The 22,464-nt window shown below is 44.8% G+C and overlaps 1 protein-coding gene across 1 annotated transcript in view; it reads right to left on the reverse strand.

Annotated features, from left to right (window-relative positions):
• Positions 1-15,967: 15,967 nt before the first annotated feature.
• Positions 15,968-22,464, reverse strand: part of LOC135910939 (nose resistant to fluoxetine protein 6-like) — a 63,142-nt gene continuing 56,645 nt past the window's right edge. The window contains exons 14-16 of the mRNA XM_065443010.2: positions 21,480-21,669; positions 20,153-20,295; positions 15,968-16,222 (exon numbers count right to left, since the gene is read on the reverse strand). Coding sequence (XP_065299082.2) covers positions 15,968-16,222; positions 20,153-20,295; positions 21,480-21,669 — 588 coding nt within the window. The remainder of the gene's footprint in view (positions 16,223-20,152; positions 20,296-21,479; positions 21,670-22,464) is intronic.

Here is a 22,464-nt window from a genome sequence, read left to right on the forward strand (position 1 = left end):
GTCTTCCGTCATTTAAAACTTTGTTCAATGAAATGGTTGTAGTAAGACATTTTTGGAACTCTGATTTCAAACAGGAATATATTGCTCCCCGTGCTCTGCGGAAAAAATTGCGTTTTATAGTACCACACTGCAACACAAGATTTAGTAAAACTAGTAGGTATGCTTATGTCTCAAGAATATTCAATGACCTACCTGATCATATATTTACTCCAACAACGACACGAAACGTGAAAAAATTGTTGAAGGCACTATAAGATATGTATAATACAACATGTTCTCTTTTCTTCTTTCTTGTGTTTCTTTTGTCACTGATATCAGCTGAGTTTCTGTTTCATTTTGTTGTGATAAGCTTCACGAGCTTTTCATTTCTGTACATATTGCCATTCTGTCTTTGTTTACCGACATGCCAGGCGAAGTCACGCAAGCCACTTCCTTGGCTTTGACGGGCCTGCCTTCTGATGCACGATTATTGTAAGATGCCAATATTATTATTATTATTATTATTATTATTATTAACATATTTACATTACACAGGAAAGGGAAAGCGAAAAGCAGGCTGGCAACTGCCACTGGAAGGGAAACAATGCCTCCCTGCTCTTCAGAAAGGAGGTGACAGAAACAAATAAATGGGAGATAGGAACAAGGGGAGGAAAGAGGAAAGAAACAGGAACAGCAAAAATCTAAAAGAATAAAGTAGAACACAGAGTACAAGTCACACACAGTAGGGCCAGTCAATGAAGCTCGCGCTACTACACGATGCTAAATAAAAGAAATAGTGTTTGAGCTACAAACATGAACCTAAGTTAGTTAATTCTAGAACAGTAAGCAGAGCGCAATGAACCCGATCGCGTCGATACGCGCAACCACTCGGGTACGAACCTTCGTCGAGTGTCTTACACCGCAGGCCAAGGAGGTGATTGTACATCATTAGTGACATGCACTGTTTACTCAAAGCGGGACACTCCGATATGAGGTGCTGAAGTTTCTCGCTGCAACCGCAAGACTTACACGGCAGACTCGCCACACGTCTTGGTATTAACGTTCGCACACGTTCACCCAGCCAACCCTCAGCTTAAAAATAAAACATATATATATTATGGAGGTTTTACGTGCGAAAACCACGATCTGATTATGAGGTTCGCCGTAGTGGGAGACTGGAAATATGGACCACCTGGGGTTCTTGAACATGCAGCTGAATCTAAGTACACAGGTTTTTTCGCACTTCGCCCCCATCGAAAAGCGGCCGCCGTGGCCGGGATAACCCTCAGCTTGAGTAGTTGCGCTCTAGCGCGACAAGGCAAGCCCCGACCGCAAACACGGGGCGGGGACGTCCCATTTGGGACGCGCTGGTCTGCATGCTGCTTGAGTAGGTGACGACGAATGAACAAACTAGCGTCATGAAGCTCGCACAAAATTTCATAGCACAGTTGCTATGAGCGCAAGTTAAAGCCAGTCGATCAGCCTCTTCGTTTCCGGTGATTCCTACGTGTGAAGGTATTCATTGAACAACGAGAAATATCCCACGTGATAAAATTTTCTTTACGGAGTCATAATGTCGCGCACAACTGGGCAATCGATCTGACTGCGTTGTAACCTGCTAAGGGCAGCACGGGAGTCCGTAAAGATGGCAATCTTCAATGCGGTTGACTCATCTTGCACCTATTTCAGTACAACGTCAACAGCGGCTAGCTCCATAGTTCTTGACGAGGCTGTATGGGGCACTTGAAAGGAAGGACGTGCTTGAGTCGAATGACAGAAAAAAGCTGCAGAAGCGCCTTGACCATCGCTACGTACAGATGGATCTATGAATACTCAAAGGTAATCAGGAAATTTTTAGAGCATGTGAGACTGAGCCGATTGGAATATTGCCGAAGCAGGCATATCAGACATTTAGTGTATTTGAAGGATTGTGGGGTGAATGGAGAGTACGTGTTTGGTGATATCTTTTGGAGGCAGAGGCGTAACTGCAGCAGCATGTTGAGAAATATCAAGCGATGTTTATAAATGATGCCGCCATTTAGCCCATGCGAGATAACGGGTGTTCAATGAGACGATCAAGCAGCAATTGACTACTCTATGCGCGGTGCAGCCGCTCAGTACGATACAGAGCTTGCTGGCCTGCTTGCAGCCTCAAGGGTAACTTTTGCGCTTCAGTGAGAGAGAGAGAGAGATCTTTATTGAACATGCAGAACTTGACCCAAAGGATAGATCAGTGCAGTTTGTGACTCTTTGGCCCTTCAGATAAGTAATGCTACCATCGTTCAACGGTTCAATGCAATAGTCCGCGAACAAATTATCCAGCCTATGTCCTCGCCCACAGGCGCGCATACTGCCAAAAATAATGTATTTGGCGTTATATTTGCCACAGATAATCTGTGGACCAGGTATTGTTGAAATTAAATTTTCCAATCTTGGCACATCAAATACTGCCCCTGGCTCCAAGTAGGCAGCTATTGGAGTAAACGTTTGCTTACCAATGATTGTTTTTGCGAAGATGTCCTCATTCGTGTTATGTGGGGAGACAACAGTCTCGCCTGCTGGAACATCGTTGTGGGAGCCAGCCAGGAGTCGGCTAATACCATACCAAGCAACCACGGTGGGTAGGCAAATTAATAATACTGGAGGTGGTGGCGATAGGTGAGCTGATGACGTTGTTATTATTAGAAGCCGTTATCCCTCTTTCTCACCTTATCCATGCACGTCGAACCTTTATAACTCGTGATTAGCCGTACTGCAGCGGCGGCTGAGTATGGCATGGCCACGCGGACCACATCTTGAAAGCGATCGTCGATCCAGACAGAGTGACGGCTGCTGATGGCTTCGCGCACTGTGCTCTCGCCGCTTCGCGTTGAAAAGGGACGCAGTCCATATCTTGAAAACGATATGCGAAAGAAGCAGGGTGCGGTGTGTGCTGAGAGCTTCGTGTGCTATGCTCTCGCCGCTTATTCCCATGGAAGCGACAGGCAGCACGAAGGTAAAATCGCTCGCCGCTGTGGACTCTTGAAAACGATTGTCTTACGGGACGGACGAACGGACGGACGGACAGGTTTTCGCGGGGTAAGCATAGAAATTCTTAAGCATTTAAAATTATTTCAAGAGTTATTACAAATATTCCACCTGTAGAGAATGGCATGCCTGCTCTACTAAGGAGACAGGCGGTAGACAAGAATTATTACTTCGAATTCGATTAGCATTCTTTTCGAATTTCACCCAGTTTACGGCGTGCGTGTGTGCGTACTCGTGCGTCCGCGACCAACCTCTTTCACGCAAAAGTGGGTCACTTAGTAGTCCATGGTGTGCAGTGAAGAGCATGGCACTGCTCTGCTGAGAGAACCGAATTCAAGACCAAATGTCGGAACAACTTTAAGCACTGGGTGTATGGCACTCGGCCTGCGCAGGTCTTCGATGAATTTTTTGACACCTACTTCGATCACTGGCTATGTGTTGCTTTTCACACACAAAAAAATAGCAATGCACACCTAGATACTTACAAACTGAAATTCTCCTAAGCCACATATTACCTAAACTGCACGCAGCTATAACTGGAAAACAGCAGTGCGTAAACGATACGTATTGGCATCTGGATGCCATTCCGATGCATGGTGCACTTTTTGACACCACTGAAAAATGTGGTCCAAGTCACGCTGCAAAAGTATTGCATCAGAAGCGTATTTACTTGATGGCAGCAATATGTGCCACTCTTGAATGAACCTCTCACCTTTTTGGGTCATTGAGTAGGTGCCACTGGGTGTGCAGCAAGAGAACGAACGATTCTCAGAGTTTGCATGCACCAGCACACCACACTTGTCGTCTCGGAGGCCGTGCGCGGACTTCTTGGCAACGCCACCAGATGGCAACATATCCAGCTTTTCTGGACACGTAAAAACTAGCGCCCCAAGGGGCCGCGGCACGAAGCTAGCGCCTCTTCAATTGAACGAGCAGATTTTTCGCGAATAATTAAAGTAGAGTTTTGTTTACAGAGTGGTTAAGCATGCAGCAATGAAAGCCTATGATAGGACGAAAATCTGTACTCAATTTTGGAGACATAAACAATAGCTGTGACCAAACTACCGCCGCTATCATAATAGCCGCTACAGGGTATATAGCCGGAAGGTTCGTCTTTCCATTGATGTCTATCTTGGCTCTCTATACATGGCGTAACACTGTTCCCAAAAGCAATTTTTGAAACAGTTGTGCAAATTCACCTGGTACATATAAAAAAACTAGAGCGTATCACTGCAGGAATGCTAGAATTCGTGGCTGAGTGGTTGAATCACACCTGCCTGGCGCACAACGTCATGTTGGCAGTGGTTCGATAAAGTGTTGCATCGAACTTTTCTTTTCTAACGTCACGTATACGACTTAGTTCGGCAGTCTCCCACCAGCGGACCAAAATACAAAATTCAATATTTGGTTTCGGTTTTGGTTTTTCCACGAGTACTCTTCAAATATTATACTTTCTATGTTAACTTCCTAAAACGTAGCAATGGGTTTCTCATTTGCTCAGTCATCGCTTTATTATCAAGTTTTATTCCTTGTACAACATAACAACGAGCTTGCACATGCTTTGTCTTACGCTAAAAAAGACAAAAAACTACCGTGCCATGGCGCATGGACACACTCAGGAATTCTGTACATTGCACCGTCACCATTCTGTGAAACTTCATGGCAATGCACATGCGTAACTCGCGACGTAACGACGCACAAAATGTTGTATGCCGATCCAAATGAATGAACGCAGTCATACCTGTGTGACACGCCATGGTGGCCTGCCGCCAGGGCATCATGGAGTTGCGCATGACTGTTTACATTTTTTGCTTGAGAGTAACAACTAACACAGCAGTTACGTCAGGTGGACGTTTCTACGGTACAAGGTGACATCCTGAAAAAAAAGTGGGCTTGCAATAGAGGCATTACAATATTGAGTACTTCGGTCCTTATTGACCTTGTTTTCAGGATGACTTAATAGTTTAATTCAGCCTTTAGTTCGGAGGAAATGAGTTCAAGTTATGTTTATTTGCATCACAATGGCGTGCGCGCTCTCGCAAGAAGTTATAGCATTTCCTTCGAGGGTTCCCGAGTATTATGTGTACATTACATGCCACATGATGGCAAGAATACAACATTACTAAACCAACAGAACTCGAAGACAAGCTCACTTATTAGCACAGTGCAGTAAAAAGGAAGCACCGTCACAGCATAGCTGTGGAGGCCGCAAATAACGAACAGGCTGAAAAGACACACAGTCTTGTATGTCTGTAGTAAACTGGATAGACCATTGGAGTCTTGGCAAAAGGGTAAGGTTCCTTCTGAAGGCAGAAAACCTAGTGGCCCAGTCGGCCAAGCTGGCTCTCGCAATAACGTAATCCCGCAAAGGACGCTATGACACCATGACAACACGGGACTGTAGGTCAAGACAAAGACAATTTTTTTAGGCTGTGAGTTTACGTGTATGCTTGAGCATCCCGCTCACTAATGGAACAGTTTCGTTCCAAGTGCGAAAAATCGGCTGCCGTGTCCACAGTAAATTTTATTTAAATGGCTGCGATCCCATGGCCGTTGAATCATTGCAGACTACCGTGGTATCATACTCGTCAAAATGGGCTACAACTGATAGGGGATTCATGCGGTTGATGAATGGCAAGAAGGTAGAAGCTTTCAGAAGGCCTCGTGTAAATAAAATGAATTTTTGAGCAGCATGGTCAGAAAGGTGGCGTGCTATCGCTACGACGTCTTTTGAAGATCCCCCAAAATATGAACGGAGGCGGACAAAAAATTATGCATAACTCCACTAAAGTTGTCTAAGCATGCGTAAGCATACCCCCAAATTTCATTAGCAGACCCCCAGATTTCAAGCAAGGACACCCTCAAATTTGAAATTTGCAGTTCGCTCAACCCTGTATTTCAAGCTGGCCCACTCCCAAATTGCAAGTTGGTCCAACCCAAAATTTCAGCTAGCCTAGCTCTTAATTTCAAATTGGCCTACCCCTGAAGTTCAGTTGACCGACCTCTGAGTTTCAAGTTTTTCCAACCACCAATTTCAGTCGGACCACCCGTAAACTTCAAGTTTGCTCACCCCCAAATTTGAAGTCGAGCCAACCCCATGTTTAATTTGGCCCACGCCCAAATTTGATGTTTGCCAAATTTTTCCTTTGCCTTTACCAGATTGAACCTTTGCCAAATTCTAAGTTGCCACACCCCCCAATTTCAATTGGCCCACCTCTACATTTCAGCTTGCCCACATCTAAATTTCAAGCTGGCCCAACCACAAAATGTAGTTAACCGACCCCTACTATAGGCTTTTTCATGCATTTTCTATGGAGCACTGAATATCATGTTCCGACTGGGGTATCAAAGACGTGGGATCCTCTTTCCTCGTGAAGAGGTAAAGGAACGTGAGGCTGGGTCCGATATTCAGGACGTTTGCCAAACCCGTTTATGTTTACATATGTAGAAGAAAATGCAAAGTAATACAGAAAAGTTGAAGATGAAGCTATAGCCTCCGGTCACTCCCGCCACCCGTTGCTCCTTCTATGCCTTGCGTGATCATTGTTCCGTCACTTCCCCTAGTCCGGTGTCAGGAGATCAATGACATCAGGTCCCACCAATCCGGAGGTCGGTTGCTTATTTCCATAAAAAGGCAGCTTGGTCGGAAACGCATGCAGATCACTCGACACAAACAGGGAAAGGAGAGGAACGTACGCTGACTCCGATCGTATTCTGGCATTGCACTGACCGCATCTCCAGCTTGGACATGCCATTTAATCTCTGCGGCTGACAGGTGATGGCCCTATCATTGCAGTCACCGCATCTCCAGCTTGGGCATGCCAACTTGTGCGGCTGAGAAGTGATGGCTGTATCATGCTAATTGCTCAAACCTCTCCTGAACGAGGTACTCCCGCGCTGGTCATAAATCATCCGTGTCGAGAATCATTTTGACGAGGCCGTCGGCCAGTTCCCCATAATCGTGTGGGGCGAATGGCCGATCACAACAATCCCTAAGGATATACGTAAATGTGATCATATGGGGATTCTTTCTGATCAATCCTTTTTTTTTTGTCTCAATCATTCGTTGTCTCTTATAATACCACCAATCATTTATATTCACGCTATTATAACACTTAAATGTCTGCGCAAATTACGCATTTTTATAGATACAAAGTATTACACATTTTATGTGACATATCTTACTGCGGTACTCGCCAAAGAATCCTTACAAATTAAAATGCGGGCCACTTAGGAAACGTGAAACCACTGCAAATGTCATGCAACCACTAACTTAAACATAAAACATAACATAAAGATAAAGAAACATAATGCTGACAGAGGGACGAAATTGCGTAACAAATAAATTGGCTGTAGGACTAGTTCAGCTTATACCTGGTGGGGCGAAATAAGGTGAGCATTGTCGGCAAGAGTTGAAGAGAGGTCCAGTAGGTACTGTGGCCTACGCGGGCACCCGCATGCTGTTCGGCGACTGCGCATATAAGCGAGATGCCTGCTCGTCAGTCGTTACAGAGTGAGTCGGCTCTGAAATTGGGGACTCGGACTCTATCACATTAAGTACAATGCACTCTTCGGTGTCATCCTTCGACGACTAGCACCGATTCTAGCGCAATGAGGATGGGAACAAATTATCTCATGCGCCAACTGTCCCCTTCCTCGAAGTGCGAACATTCCTTAATGATGTCCTTGACAGTCCCGCAACCCTTGAACACAAGTCACTGTGTGGAGTTCTGTGTGTGGCGTTTCCACATATAGGCAGCCATTTTGGCCTTTGATATCTACTAGACTACATTGCGGCTATATTACAGAGGCGGAACGGCAACACGGTAGACAATATAGAGAACAAATACCGCGTGTATTAGTGCACAATGATTTTAAACAGGGGGTCTTCTTTCACGCACGTGGATAACCGTGACAGGACAATACTTTGACAACTAACTGCAAGTACTCCATATGTCATGCGCAAATCTGTACCTGGCCCGGTGGCCAGTAAATGGGACGTAATACTGTGAGCAGCTTCGGCCATAGCATGCGAATGGACGACGACACAGAGACAGTTTGCACAATTCTTGTGTCATGCCTTTTGCCTCAAGGTACAAAACCAACTTATCCATGTATCCCTCTTCATAGTTAAGCACATCTCTACTTGCAGCTGCTCGGAAGCCTATGAGGGCGGATAGCAAATTTCCTAGGGAAATATTTGGTGCCCTCTTAACGTAACCGATAGGTCAAAAGCAAAAGCCGTCCACGACAGCGTCTCTCGAAAACGCTGTGCGAGGTTCGGACGCTAAGAATGTTTGCCGACTCAGAAAAGACTACAGCACCCGCCGTGGTTGTTAAGTAGCTATGGTGTTCGGCTGCTGAGCACAAGGTCGCAGGATAGAATCCCGGCCACGGTGGTTGCATTTCGATGGGGGAATAATGCGAAAACACCCGTGTACTTAGATTTAGGTGCACGTTAAAGGTGCGTTATTTAGGTGCACGTTAAATTTGGACCAGGTGGTCCAAATTTTCGGAGGCCACCACCACGGCGTGCTTCATAATCAGAAAGTGGTTCTGGCACGTAAAAACCTTGTAATGTAAAATCTGCAGTGCGGAGTGCTTCCGTCGATAAATCCAGCTAGAGATATTTACCTAGAAAATATTGTTTGCGTTGAATGGGAAGGGATGAGGAGCAAGGAGAAAGTTAATATGAACAAGGGACTGAGGCACGGGGGTCCTTTATCCGCACTGCTGTTAATGTTAACTGAGCAAACAGGCTTCTGATGTAATCAATCTACAGCGCAAATTGATTGATTGAGTGATTGATCGATGGCCAGATCTGGCGTCCTTTGCACGCAATATAAGCATAGCAACCGATGCAAACAGGCAAGGCTGCGCCGCGCATAAGTAAATGCGTTATACTTCCGCTGATAATTTACGTGCAATGATTTTGCAAAATGCGCTCAAATTCAATAATGAGACTTCGTCGACACCCGAACGAGAAAGAAAATCGAGAGAACCAAACCTCATCCATAAGTTCATGACATTCCAACCAATAGCCATAGACGTTTCAAAGGAAGCTTCATAATCTATTCGCTATTCTAAGTTTCAAACTATAGGCAATAGCAATTAGTTATATTACATTGAATTGCTTAGACACTTCTTTATTTGGTTGTCAATAATATTCCAACCTCCGTTTCCTTCCACTCATTCCTTTTGTTCTTTCATTTATGTATTTATTCTTGTTTTTTTTCGTGAGCGCCATTTTCTGCCCCTATTTTTATTCTCTCGTCCACAAAAACTATAGGTCACTGACCTCAAGCGGAGCAGGTATAGATTCCTCTCTCTCCCTTCGTCGACGTCCAGACCCCTTCCACGAAAAGAAGAACATACAATGACGCGTCAACCGTCTGACACACGGCGTTACATCACATGCCTCAAACCGACGTTCAGCAGTGCATCATCTTTATTTTTGAATGTACACGCTCGCCGCTAACAGATACTCGGTCGCTAAGTCCCCTTCACAAGAACCACCCCTACGCATACTGTGCTGAGGAGCGCATATGTCGCCTTGAAAAATACAAGTCCACGTGTCGAAACGTTGGCTCCTGCTTTCACCTTTTTCTCATTTTGTTCATCGTCTTGAATTTCCATATCCCGTATTCACCGTGTTTCCCGTGTGTATATGTGAATGAATGAATGTTCGATGTTTTATGGCGCAAGGGCCAAGTATGGCGAAAGAGCGCCATGTCTGTGTTAATGAGTTTGCATTGTAATCATGAGTTCTATGAAGTTGGTGTGACGTGGCTGTAGAGGGGCCTTAAATATGGTCGCACTAAAGTGCGTAAAATCTGTATAATAAGATTATGGCGATCACCTATGGCGTGTACTATGAACATTAAGACACATTTAAGAAGACTGATATGATGTCTAAAAATATGTCAGGTTATATAAGATATGCTAGAGCACTACTGCCTCCTTGGAGCCCTTGAAACACAAGGGCCTGGAGGCATGTGCTATTCAAAATAATTATCGCAGCAGCATCCTCTGGAGGGAGGATGCTCTACGAATTTATTGGGCTTATAACGTGTAGAACTACATCCTTCAAGAAGTCGAGGACTGCCTTGGTGTTAAAAAGCGGTTTCTTACCAAGAAACATAGCCGGGTGTAGAGGGATGTAATAACGGTATGCAAGCGGAAAATGCTTCTTTCAGGTCCGGCTTTCCGACACTCCAAGAGGACATGGAGGACGGTCAGTCTCTCACCGCATCTACCACAGGTTGGAGGTTCACTTCCAGTAAGTAGAAAATGATGGGTCTCAAATGTGTGTCCTATTCTGAGGCGACAGAATAGGACATCTGTTCGCCGAGATTTTGTTGGGGAGGGCCAAAAACCTAACTGTGGCTTTATAACGTGCAGTTTATTATTTATTTATGCGTCCCACATGCGTTGCCAGCGGCTTCGCAGTTTTTTTTTTGTGTAAGGTTTCAGATCTGTGAGAGGCACCAAAGCAGTATTATTAACAGCAGGGCGTGCAATTGACGTAGCCACCTGGTCTGCCAGAACATTACCTTCGATTCCCCTGTGGCCAGGTACCCAGCATATGATGATATGTTGGCTGGGTAGATAAGCTTTGCACAGGTAGGAATAGACCTCAGTAAGTACAGGATTTTTCTTCTTGTAGGGTGACATTAAGGCCTTCAACACACTTAGGGAGTCTCTATATATTACGGCTTTTTGGAGTTTGGATTTCCGTATATGCTTTACAGCCGACCATAGTGTGTAGGCCTCTGCCGTAACGATACTTGTTTCTGGATGTAGTACATCATATTCCGAGAAGGATGGACAAACGGCTGCATAGGACACTCCGGCATGAGACTTAGAAGCGTCTGTGTAGAACTCTGTGCACGAGTGCTTGTACTGAAGTTGTACGAAATGCATTCTTATTTCGACCTCTAGAGCGTGTTTTGTGACCTTTAGAAAGCATACGTCACATTCTATCACCTGCCACTCCCAAGGGGGTAAGAGCTTGGTTAGGTTCATTAAGGGACGCTCGAGGAGTGGGACATCAATTTCATCGCTAAGCTCCTTCACACGCAGCGAGAAAAGCTGTCTTATAGACAGACGATTGCGGAAAAGTGTAGCACATGTCATATCGGTAACGGCATTAAAAGATGGGTGTTCAGGATTGGAGTGCACTTTAAGGAAATTTGTAAAGCTGATGTATGATCTCTGCAAGTGGAGCGGCCACTCATTCGATTCGGCATATAAGCTTTCGATCAGGCTTGTTGTAAAAGCGCCAGTGGCTAGGTGGGTACCTAGATGATAGACACGATCCAGCACCCTTAGCGCACTCGGGGCGCCAGAGTTATACACTACAGCCCCATAATCCAATCGTGACCGTATTAGGTAGGCTCTTGAAGCGATTCATTAGACACTTTCAGTCGCTACCCCACGTAGTCTTAGATAGAAGTTTCATTAAGTTCATTGTTCTTAGACATTTTTTTTCAGATATTTGATGTGTGCAATGAAAGTGAGTCTATCGTCAAGCATAATACCTAGGATTTGTGCTCTTTGTTGATAGGAATTTGCTGTCCACACAGTTTTAAGCAAGGATCCGGGACCAGGCCTCTTGTTCGTGTAAAAAGAACACAAGAACTTTTGTTAGGATTGATTTTAAATCCGATTTTCTCTGCCCATTTTGATACTTTGTTCAAACCATGCTGCACCTGTCTCTCGCACACTGCGAGGTTACAGGATTTAAAAGCTTCTTGAATGTCGTCCACATAGATAGAGTAAAAAAAGGCCGGTGGTAATGAAGCACGAAGCGTGTTCATCTTCACCATAAAGAGCGTGCAGCTAAGCACGCCTCCCTGGGGTGCACCAGTTTCTTGTGTAAAAGGACGTGACAGTACATTGCCGACTTTTACGCGGAATGTATGATTGAACAAATAGCTTTCCATTAGGTTTAGCATATTACCATGAATGCCCATTTCTGACAAGTCTCTCAAGATTCCGTAGCGCCATGTTGTGTCGTATGCCTTCGCCATATCGAGGAATACGGATAGGAAAAACTGCTTGTGTACAAATGCGTCACGGATGTTTCCTTCGATGCGTACAAGATGGTCCGTTGTGGAGCGCCCTTCTCCGAAACCACACTGATAGGCATCAATCATGTTCTTCAGTTCAATGAAATGTATGTGTCTGCGATTAATCATTTTTTTCAAATACCTTTCTAAGGCAACTTGTGAGGGCTATCGGGCGGTAACTTGCCACTGAGGAAGTTACGAAACTGCCTTGTTTCGAAACAGGGACCACAATGGCTTAATTTCGTGCGGTTGGAAGGTGTCCCACAGCCCAAATAGTGCTAAAAAGTGCGAGTAGTGTAACTTGCGTGGCTTGTGTAGGTTTTTGATCATTTCATATATTATTCTGTCAGATCCAGATGCAGAGCTCTTTCATGCGCTCAAGGCAGCTCTGAACTCTGCAATACTAAAAGGACGGTTGTATGGTTCATTCTGACGTCATTTTCGGATGAAAGGCTTACATTCTTCTATTTGTTTGTATTGGAGAAAGGATTGTGAATAATTTGTTGAACTTGACACGCTTTCAAATTACTCCCCAAGTGAGTCTGCCTTGTCTTGCAGTGTATCGCCCTGTGTGTTTACCAGAGGGAGTGAATATGTTTGCCGCCCTCTAATCCTATTAACCCTGTTTCAGGCTTTGGCCTCATCTATGAACGAGTTAATACTCTATAAAAAGTTCTGCCAACTTTCTCTTCTGGCCTGCCTGCGGGTTCTCCTGCCTTGGGATTTTACTTTCTTGCAGTTGATAAGATTCTCTGCCACGGGGGAAGCGCGTAGCAGCCCTCACGCTTTGTTCTGTTTCTTACGAGTGATCCTACATTTGTCGTTCCACCACGGGACACGCCGTCTGCATGCCAAGCCAATTCCTTCAGATATGCATTTAGATGCGGCATCTACTATGAATGCTGTAAAATACTCCACCGCAGCATCAATTTCTCATGAAGTCATATCAGCCCATGAGATGCCAGTGAGAGTTCGAAATGTCTCCCAGTCGGCTGTATCTATCTTCCACCTAGGAGCTTGTGGAGGAAATTCATTTTCTTTAGATGTTCTTAGTAGTACGGGGAAGTTATCGCTCCCGTAAGGATTGCTCGTAACTTCCCATTCGAGTTCGGGCAGTATAGACGTGGAAACCATACTAAGGTCTATTGACGAAAAGGTTCTGTTTGCAAGAGAGTAATATGTGGGTTGTTTCTCATTTAGAAGGCACGCTCCAGAAGAAAAAAGGAACTGTTCAACGAGACGACCTCGCGCATCGATACGACAGTCTCCCCACAAGCTGCGGTGTGCATTGAAATCGCCAAGAACAACATAAGGTTCTGGCCATTCATCTATGAAGGACTGAAATGCAGGTTTGTTTAATTTGTAATGTGGGGGCATGTAAAGCGAACAAATAGTGATAAGTTTGTTTAGCAGGACAACTCGAACCACCACTGCTTCGAGGGCCGTTCGTAGCTGCACAGATTGACACGCTATGCTTTTTTGAATTACAATGGCAACACCACCCGATGATGCGATAGCATCATCGCGATCTTTGCGAAAAGTAACGTGCTGTCGAAGAAAATTTGTGTTTTGGCTTTAAGTGTGTTTCCTGTAAGCACAGCACTTTTCATGGTGTTGGCGGATTAGTTCTTGCACATCATCAAGGTTTCTAAGGAGACCTCTGACGTTCCATTGAATAATTTGTGTATCCATATTGGAAGTAAATAGGTGCAGTGTGTGCGGAAACAGAAGTGATGCATTAGATTACAGAGCTGTTTCGAGGCCCTGTTACCGGGGTCTTGCCTTTTCTGGAGCGTTCAAGGGAGCCTCGCCGCTCCTTAGACGCTTGGTGCGCCGTGAGGATAGGTGTTGTGTCCATTGGCTATTGTGAGGCGCCGAACACGCGCTCTTGCGAGCGAGAAGTTTTTCGAGAGAGTCCCGCCTTGGAGGGCAAGACCCCTGCGCCCACCAGCCCGGAGGTCGATGGGGCTCCCTGATGGATTTGGCTGCGCCGGCTGTTGCCAGTGCTGGACGAGGCCGGGGAGATCGGGACAGTCTCGGCTGCATCCACCTTAGGGGTTGATGGTCCCTACTGCTCGGTTGGTGGAGCAGCGCTAGCTGCGACCACCGTCAGGGCAGATGGCGTAACTGCCGACTCACTGCTTGTGGGCCGGACAGCCGCCGGGGGCCGTTGTGACACTGCCCCCTGACGCGCCACTTCGGCAAAGCTTTTCTTTGGCAGGTATGCTACCCGCCTTCGTGCCTCTTTGAACGATATATTCTCTCTTACTTTTATCGTTACAATTTCTTTTTCCTTCTTCCGGGAGGGGTGCGACCGCGAGTACACGGCGTGATCCCCGTCACAGTTTACACAATGGAGAGAGTTCTTACAAGCTTCAGTGGCGTGTTCAAGGGCACTGCATTTTGCACATGTTTGGCGGCCCCGGCAGCTCTGCGAACTGTGGGCGAAACGCTAGCATTTGAAACATTTTAGGGGATTTGGCACATTTGGTCTGACACGGAGCTTGATGTACCCGGCCTCTACAGACTCGGACAGAATACTTGAGCCAAATGTGAGTATTAGTTGCTTCGTTTGAATTTCTTTACCATCGCTTCTCATCTTAATTCTTCTCACATTGACAACATTCTGTTCACTGAAGCCCTCCAAGAGCTCAGCCTCTGTCAGCTGGAGCAAATCATCATCCGTGACAACGCCGCGGGTGGTGTTCAGAGTGCGGTGTGGAGTTAATGTCAATGGAACATCCCCAAATGATACTAGACTGGGCAACTTTTCGTATTGTTTCTGATCATGCAGCTCTAAAAGGAGATCACCACTTGCCAGCCTTGATACCTTGTAGCCTGGACCAAGGACATCAGTTAAGGACTTGGAAACTAGAAAAGGGGAAATGTTTCGAACTTGCTTATCGGATTTTTCTGAATTGATCACGTGGTACCGTAGGAAGTTCGGGCTTTGGCGTCCAAAGAACTGGAAAACATCTTCGGTGCGCCCTCTTTTCTGAGGGCGACCGGGAAGGCGAGGAAAGGAGCTAGCCATAGACAAATTTAAATTTCGGCAATAACGCCAGCCACCTACCATGGAGCCCTACAAAGGGATGCTACAGAGACTGCATGGACAGGTCCTGTAAACGCCAGTTGAACGGCATCACTATAACCAAATATGAAAATATCTAGGTTGGCTATTCACACAAGGTTAACCCTTGCTGCCTGAAAAAGTCGAAGTAAACGGAAGCCAGGAGAAGACAGGAAAGGTGGAAAGTGAGATAAAGACGAAGGCTGGAGGGAGCGAGAGACAGGAAAAGGCAACAACCGATTTCCCCCGGGTCGGTCAGTCCGGGGGTGCCGTCTATGTGAAGCAGAGGCCAAAGGGGTGTGTTGCCTCCGCCGGGGGGCCTTAGAGGTCCAAACACCTAGCATCAGCTCAACCTCCAGGATCCCCCTTTCCCCAGACACGGCTAAGCCGCACACGGCTACACGCGGGAGGGTCCAACCCTCGTGTGCTCGGGTACGCGGTGTCGCAACATACCAAACGCCTGCTGACGCAGGCGTTTGGTGTGTTGGCGGGGTGTGTATATGTGGTGTCTCGGCATTTTTTATTATTTAGTATTATGAGTATCTAAATGGAAAAACACTGTACGTGTGTGAAGTGTGGGAAGCCGATCTCGTGGTAGGAGAGCGGATGGGAGAGCGTGTATGTCGGTATGTATGTATGTACGTATGTACGTACGTACGTACGTACGTACGTATGTATGTATGCATATGTGTATGTATGTATGTATGTATGCATGTATGTATGTATGTATGTATGTATGTATGTATGTATGTATGTATGTATGTATGTATGTATGTATGTATGTATGTATGTACCAATTATTGGCCTCACGAGCACCGCTTTATTCACTATTGCATGGCCGAGCGCCACTCCTTGGTTTGCGCAGCGAAATGTCGTTGCCCTCTCCACCACTGTTCTGTGACTTCACGTCGATGCCTGCCAGTTTTTCTTCATGTTCCTGCCTCCGGGCGCCGCCCTTTCCAATCAACCTGCCGAAAAGCAACTTGTCGAGGGCTCCGGTCGGTGCCTCGCACGCGATGAAGGTCATGTATGACAGCAGGAAGCTCCAGACGAGCACGGCAAAGGTGAGTGTGACCTGCAAAGAATATTGTGTGGTTTTGTGCCGTACGAAAATGCGCGTTAGCTTACACAAAAGGCATTGCTTAAACACTTCAGACAATCTATACGCGCAAGATGGGTGAAGGGCACTATAGTAGAAAACGATAACTCAGGATGTATAGGTAAACCATCAAAAATCTCCCAGCAGACTTCTCTCGGTTGCAGTATGAAACTGAAAATGAACGCCCTGCCTCCTCTTTTAAATTTCTCTCGTGCACAACTCTTATTCTGTGACGTCACTGCACCCGCCGTTGTTGCTAAGTGGCTATGGTGTTAGGCTGCTGAGCACGAGGTCGCGGGATCGAATCGCGGCCATGGCGGCCGCATTTCGATGGGGGCGAAATGCGAAAACACCCGTGTGCTTAGATTTAGGTGCACGTTAAAGAACCCCAGGTGGTCGAAATTTCCGGAGTCCTCCACTACGGCGTGCCTCATAATCAGAAAGTGGTTTTGGCACGTAAAACCCCATTTTTTTTGTGACGTCACTGCCGTAAAGCTCAAAGTTTAGCGGCTATCGAAACATAACTCAGTGCCACAGTTATTCTCATTGTGCGGAGTGCAGGGATTCCAACTGACGCAAAGGGAAGAAAAATGGACTTTGATGATTTGCCAAGACAAGCCAAACGTTGGGGCTCATAGAGTGCGAGAACCCAGCGTGCCGGAATTCGCTGGTCATGCAGAGTGAGTGCGTTAAGTCAGCTCTCTGCTGTGCGTGTCCGTGCTACTCTGTTAGATAACAGCTTCCTGATTTGGCAACAGCGCTGAGTAATGATACGGCCATTTTACCTGTCGTCAGCGTCCTTTATTTTATTTCGGAAAAGTCTCTTGAATTAGATCGACACACTACTATAACCTTGCGCTTTCTCAATGCTGTAATGACTAATTCTTTCGAAATGTAAATCTGTCAACAAAGTTGATTTCTTTTGCGCTTGAACCAAGGTAACATGCATAATTGCGTCTTTGTCAATTATTTTCGATAATCGCTTCTGAACAGGCGTATGCGATATCGTTGACGAAAGTTGACAGGAAAGTAGAAACGCTTTACTATAGTCCCTATATGGAAAGTCTAATGAGAGTCTATCGGCTCATGGCTTTCCATCGTTTGTCGACTTTACCTGCTACTGACTTTTCGAAGACCCCTCGTCCAGATATTTAACGACGAAACTAGCCGAAAAACATACTTGTTAACACGTTCTGTCATTAGAGAACGTTTACCTTTCCATTGTAAAACAACAAGCTCATACAGGGTGCCCCTTGTAAATTTTGCCGAACTTTAAGATTATGCAGATGCCTCGTAGCTGCACAGAACCAAGGTAGTGTTGTTTGCCCTCGTCTGAGATATCAGGTTATTTTATTCCGCATAATTATATAATTAGTTCTCATTAGTTAAACAATTTCTCGAATATTATAGTTAGATGAAGAGCGTCAATCAAAAATTGTAGAGCCGCATAAAAACCTCCCGATACAGCTTTCTGCTGCTGAATGCGTGCTACATAAATGTGTTTTTCCAGCGCATCAAAGCAGCCCGTGAATAGACTCGAAATGCTTCGAGCGGCCAGTCAGGCGGCAGTTTTGCGCGCAGTAGCGGGCTTTTTTCAAGCTCTGAAAAACACTTGTATATAGCGCGTATTAATCAATAGAAAGCTCTATCGGGAGTTTTTCGTGATCCTCTACAATTTTCTAATTTATCTTTTCACCTACTTATAATAATTGACAAGTTTGTTAAGTAATTAGGACTAATGATGTAATCAGGCGTAATGAAAAAAATATCCAAGCAACGGAAAACGACATTACCATTGTTCTGTCTAGCTACGTGGAAACTGCGTATTTTTAAAGCTTGGCTGAAGTTACTTGCATCCTCTGATAGATAGATAGATAGATAGATAGATAGATAGATAGATAGATAGATAGATAGATAGATAGATAGATAGATAGATAAATAGATAGATAGATAGATAGATAGATAGATAGATAGATAGATAGATAGATAGATAGATAGATAGATAGATAGATAGATAGATAGATAGATAGATAGATAGATAGATAGATAGATAGATAGATAGATAGATAGATAGATAGATAGATAGATAGATAGATAGATAGATAGATAGATAGATAGATAGATAGATAGATAGATAGATAGATAGATAGATAGATAGATAGATAGATAGATAGATAGATAGATAGATAGATAGATAGATAGATAGATAGATAGATAGATAGATAGATAGATTTATTCAAAATTGAAGTGCACATCATATACATATTCAGTCCGCATATGCCGTGTGGATTGTATGCGTGACTGGGCAGTGTCGGCAGAGGAGTGCACTGGTTCAATACAACAACATAAAGCATAAGAACATAACGCTTACGCAATGAATAAATAAACCCTAGAACAATGCTTACACAATTACTAATACGGGCAAGAAAATGTGCGTGAATGTAGGCAATGAGAGCAAGAACCAGCTCGATTGACAATAAAAGAATGTGTTTAGTAATCTGTGGATTGCACCCAAGCTCTCAACGTTTCCCAGATACATGGTGGTGGATGGGCAAGCATAGTGTGCAGTTTATTAAAATAAATGGGGATATAAAAAGTGCGAGTCCGTCGGCCATTATTTCTAAAAATTGGGGGAAGAACATAATGCTCTATTTTTCATAGGGGGTGGGCTTTGACGTTATGAGCTTTGAAAGAAGTAGAAATGTAGTTTCAACGACATCAAGAATGTATTGTTTGTCAACATCATGCATGCTGAAATAGCTTGTACTAGTCGCATGATTTTGACCGCGGTACTGCGTACCATGAGATAAATGTGCTGCAGTTTTATGAAATATAGGGCTCAAGGTTTTTTTATTTGGAGAATCTAGACCATAAACTGTTCACCCATATCAAATAACCGATTCACCGAGACCTTTGTAACCAATGCATTTTACAGACACATCACATACAGATCGCAATGCATAAAGGGAGGCACAGACATGTCTTAGACGCTTCGCCACATATTCAATGTGTGCGCCCCAAACAAAACATGGCTTTCCGTTATAAGCTTTATATGTCTTCCATAACCGAAAGTTATTGGGAAGACAACACCTGAAACATGTTTAAGTTCCACTACTATTTTGGCAAACGGTGCCGCAACGACCAATGTGTTTCGGGCTGCTTTCTCGAACCCTGAAGTGCGGTGAGTGTTGACATGTTAACAAATCACTTCTTTTTTGCGACGGCCATGGACAGTATGACCTGATGATGCTCGCGTGGTTTGTCTTTATCGGCACTGATTCTTGCCATTCATCTTTTCGTTTTGATTCAGTCAGCCCAATTTTCCGGAGGCAGAGCTACAGATGGTAAAGCTCACGCCTTCGGTTTCATTTTGTCTTCAATTTTGCTGGGCGATCGTGCCCAGTCTGCCTCACTGGAAACGTACACTGTTAGAAAAGGTATACCTCAAGAGTGGTAAGTGAATTGCTAAATTCACGTGGCTATTTGGTTAGAAGGGCAGTTATGGTTATGAATAGCCACGCTGCCACTTTGTACAGTTATAATGACTATAACGAGACGCTGAGGATTTTAGTATTCTTCTTGTCGCCTGGTTCATCTGGTAAGTTCAATAAGAAGAGCCAACCACTAGCATTATCATGCGCGAAATTGATGAGCTGACATGGAGCCTGGCAACTGAGCCTGTGTTCGCCTTTCAACAGCATTCCTGCTAAAAATGTGAGCCCTGCCTACAGCTCAACACTGTATGATTTCAGACAAACAAAATTCCGAATATTGGTGACTTTGTGTGGAACTGCACACAAAAAAACAATAATTAAATCATATTATATTGAGTGAATGCCGGCAACACGGCTGCGTTTCGGTCAGCACCGGGGTAAATCAGAGTACAATTTGTGGCGTGGAACTTACCTGATTAAATACTGACCAGTAGATTCGTTCCCTTGATGATCCCACCAACAGTTCAAGGAATGGCATGTGGATCAAGTACACACTATACGAAAGCTTGCTCAAAGGAACAAACGCGTTCCAGGACAAGAACTTGCTCAGAGTACCTAAAGAGAAGCAGGGTTTGTTAAACTTTAGGTTATGTGTATGAACTGTAAACAAAAAAAATATATGATGGTTCTCGCCAGCTTCAGAAAGAAAGACGACCTTCGGCAATCTGCATTAGGTACCCTTAAAGGGACTGACAACTGGCCAGAATATGTTGTGATATGTTGATGGAAATTGAATGACCATGAATTAAAGTGGTAAAATCCAGCACGCTTTTCACGATTTAAGCAGGAATTATAATTTTAAATTGGCAAAGAATGTATCAAAAACCAGTAAGTGGTCAGACCTGGCGGTCAAATCTTGGTAGTTCAGATGTATTCTATGATATTACTGGACGTAAGCCGACTCCTATTAAGTACATCATCATTATTGATTGAAACTGCAGTTGGTATATTATTAGACACTGGCGCATTATTCTATCAAAAGCGCACACGTAGCTACGGCAACATTCTGAACTCTAAATCACGTTAGAGGCGTCGTTGGGTTTTCGATCCGATTGGTTTCGTTTTGACTGGGTAAATACCAACGCAGTTGGACAGGAAACTGCAAGAACACGGAACTATTATCGCAGAAATCATTCAACAATTCGGAAATTACGAATCACAGGAACATCGACTTGAGAAACAAAGTCATACTTTGTTACAGCATGGCAACACTCGTCGTCTGCCTCCCACTAATGCCGGTGTATATTCGCTATCGCACTCACCTATCATCATGTTCAGCCTGCTTCTAGTGAACGAATTAATCATCACTGCAGATTGAAAAACTCTGATTAAGAAATGTTTTTAGCAAATGAAGCAATTCACTGACCAAAGTCAAAGTAAAATAAAATGACATATTGGAATCCGTACGGATCCCGAAACGTCATTCCGAACCGGTCTCGAAACGTCATTTTATTTTATTTTTACCTTGCAATGGTCATGGTCAGTGACCTGCTTCATTTTTAACGGTATTCGTTAGAAAAGTATTCGTCAAGAGTTCAACGGTATTCCGTTGAACTCTTGCCTAAAAAATGTTCCACGGCGTTTTCTGCGTTAGCCCTTCATGATTAGGCACTCTGACCGGTAAGCTTGCCATTGCACTAAAGAAAAAGGTACCATGAAAATGGGTTGTCGATCCCGTGAACCCTCTTCCCCCAGCATTAGCTTCCTCTGATAAATAACCAACACGAGGGCAACCTCACCAGCTCGACCCGTAGCACATGCCAGCGTGATCCAAGACAGACAGAACGACCAGAGTATCCTGTCGAAGAAGGCCACAAGCAGCTCTGCGCCATCTGACGTGGGTTTCATGCTTAAGTACCAGGGAAACTTCACGAACACACAGAAGAGGCCGCAAGTGATCGATGCGCACCAGCCTGCCAGCTGAAATATCTGCAACGTGTAAGAAACAAAGTCAGTGGCGATTTAGCAGAAAATGCGAGAGAAACACATTGCCACTACGTCGCACTTGTTTGATGTCCTTAATTCATGATTTAAATAACGTCACAAACATTGCAAAATGTTGTTGCGCGAATACATGCAAGATTGCCACGCGACTGGTCACTCGGGGCACTTTGCATGCGTTCGAGGACTTAATGGGAGTAATCGGAAGCTGACCAATCGCAGGCCCCGGCACCACCCTCCTCATCCGGTTATCAAATTTCAATGTGCTTGCTCGTCCCAATCGAAACTCTCTCCACTTGAGCGTGCTCCTCTTGTCTTCTCAGCCAATTAGATAATAAAAACGGCTGTATGTCGGCAATCCAATTCGCTTTGAAAGCAAAAGGAAGTGACATCTCATAAACGAGAAGCGCGTTTGATTGGTCTTTTCAAACAACGCTGCGGGTTACCGCCCTATGCTTGCGGTGGTGGTTACGTAAATTGGACGTCAGGGGGGTGGAATTAAAAACAGGTTGAAATAGCTTTACGTTATAGGGCTCCTGGTGTCGCATAGCCAGCCGCCCAATTTGTCTACTCGGCCATATACCAAGTGGCACACATGCAGTGGCACAGACCCGGTTGCCCTGGTTATTCTATACTAACCAAAAAAAAAAGTCAGCAGCCCTGCCCAGCATACTTAGGGGAAAAGGTGAAGAAGGATTCGATTTAAAAGGAAGCGTGCTGGTCTGGAGCTTCAATAAATGTTTTGGCAGAACCAATATCGCGATTAGTGTCGACTGTAATCCA

The sequence above is a fragment of the Dermacentor albipictus genome, chromosome 2, assembly GCF_038994185.2.
Source record: "Dermacentor albipictus isolate Rhodes 1998 colony chromosome 2, USDA_Dalb.pri_finalv2, whole genome shotgun sequence".
Lineage (NCBI taxonomy): Eukaryota > Metazoa > Arthropoda > Arachnida > Ixodida > Ixodidae > Dermacentor > Dermacentor albipictus.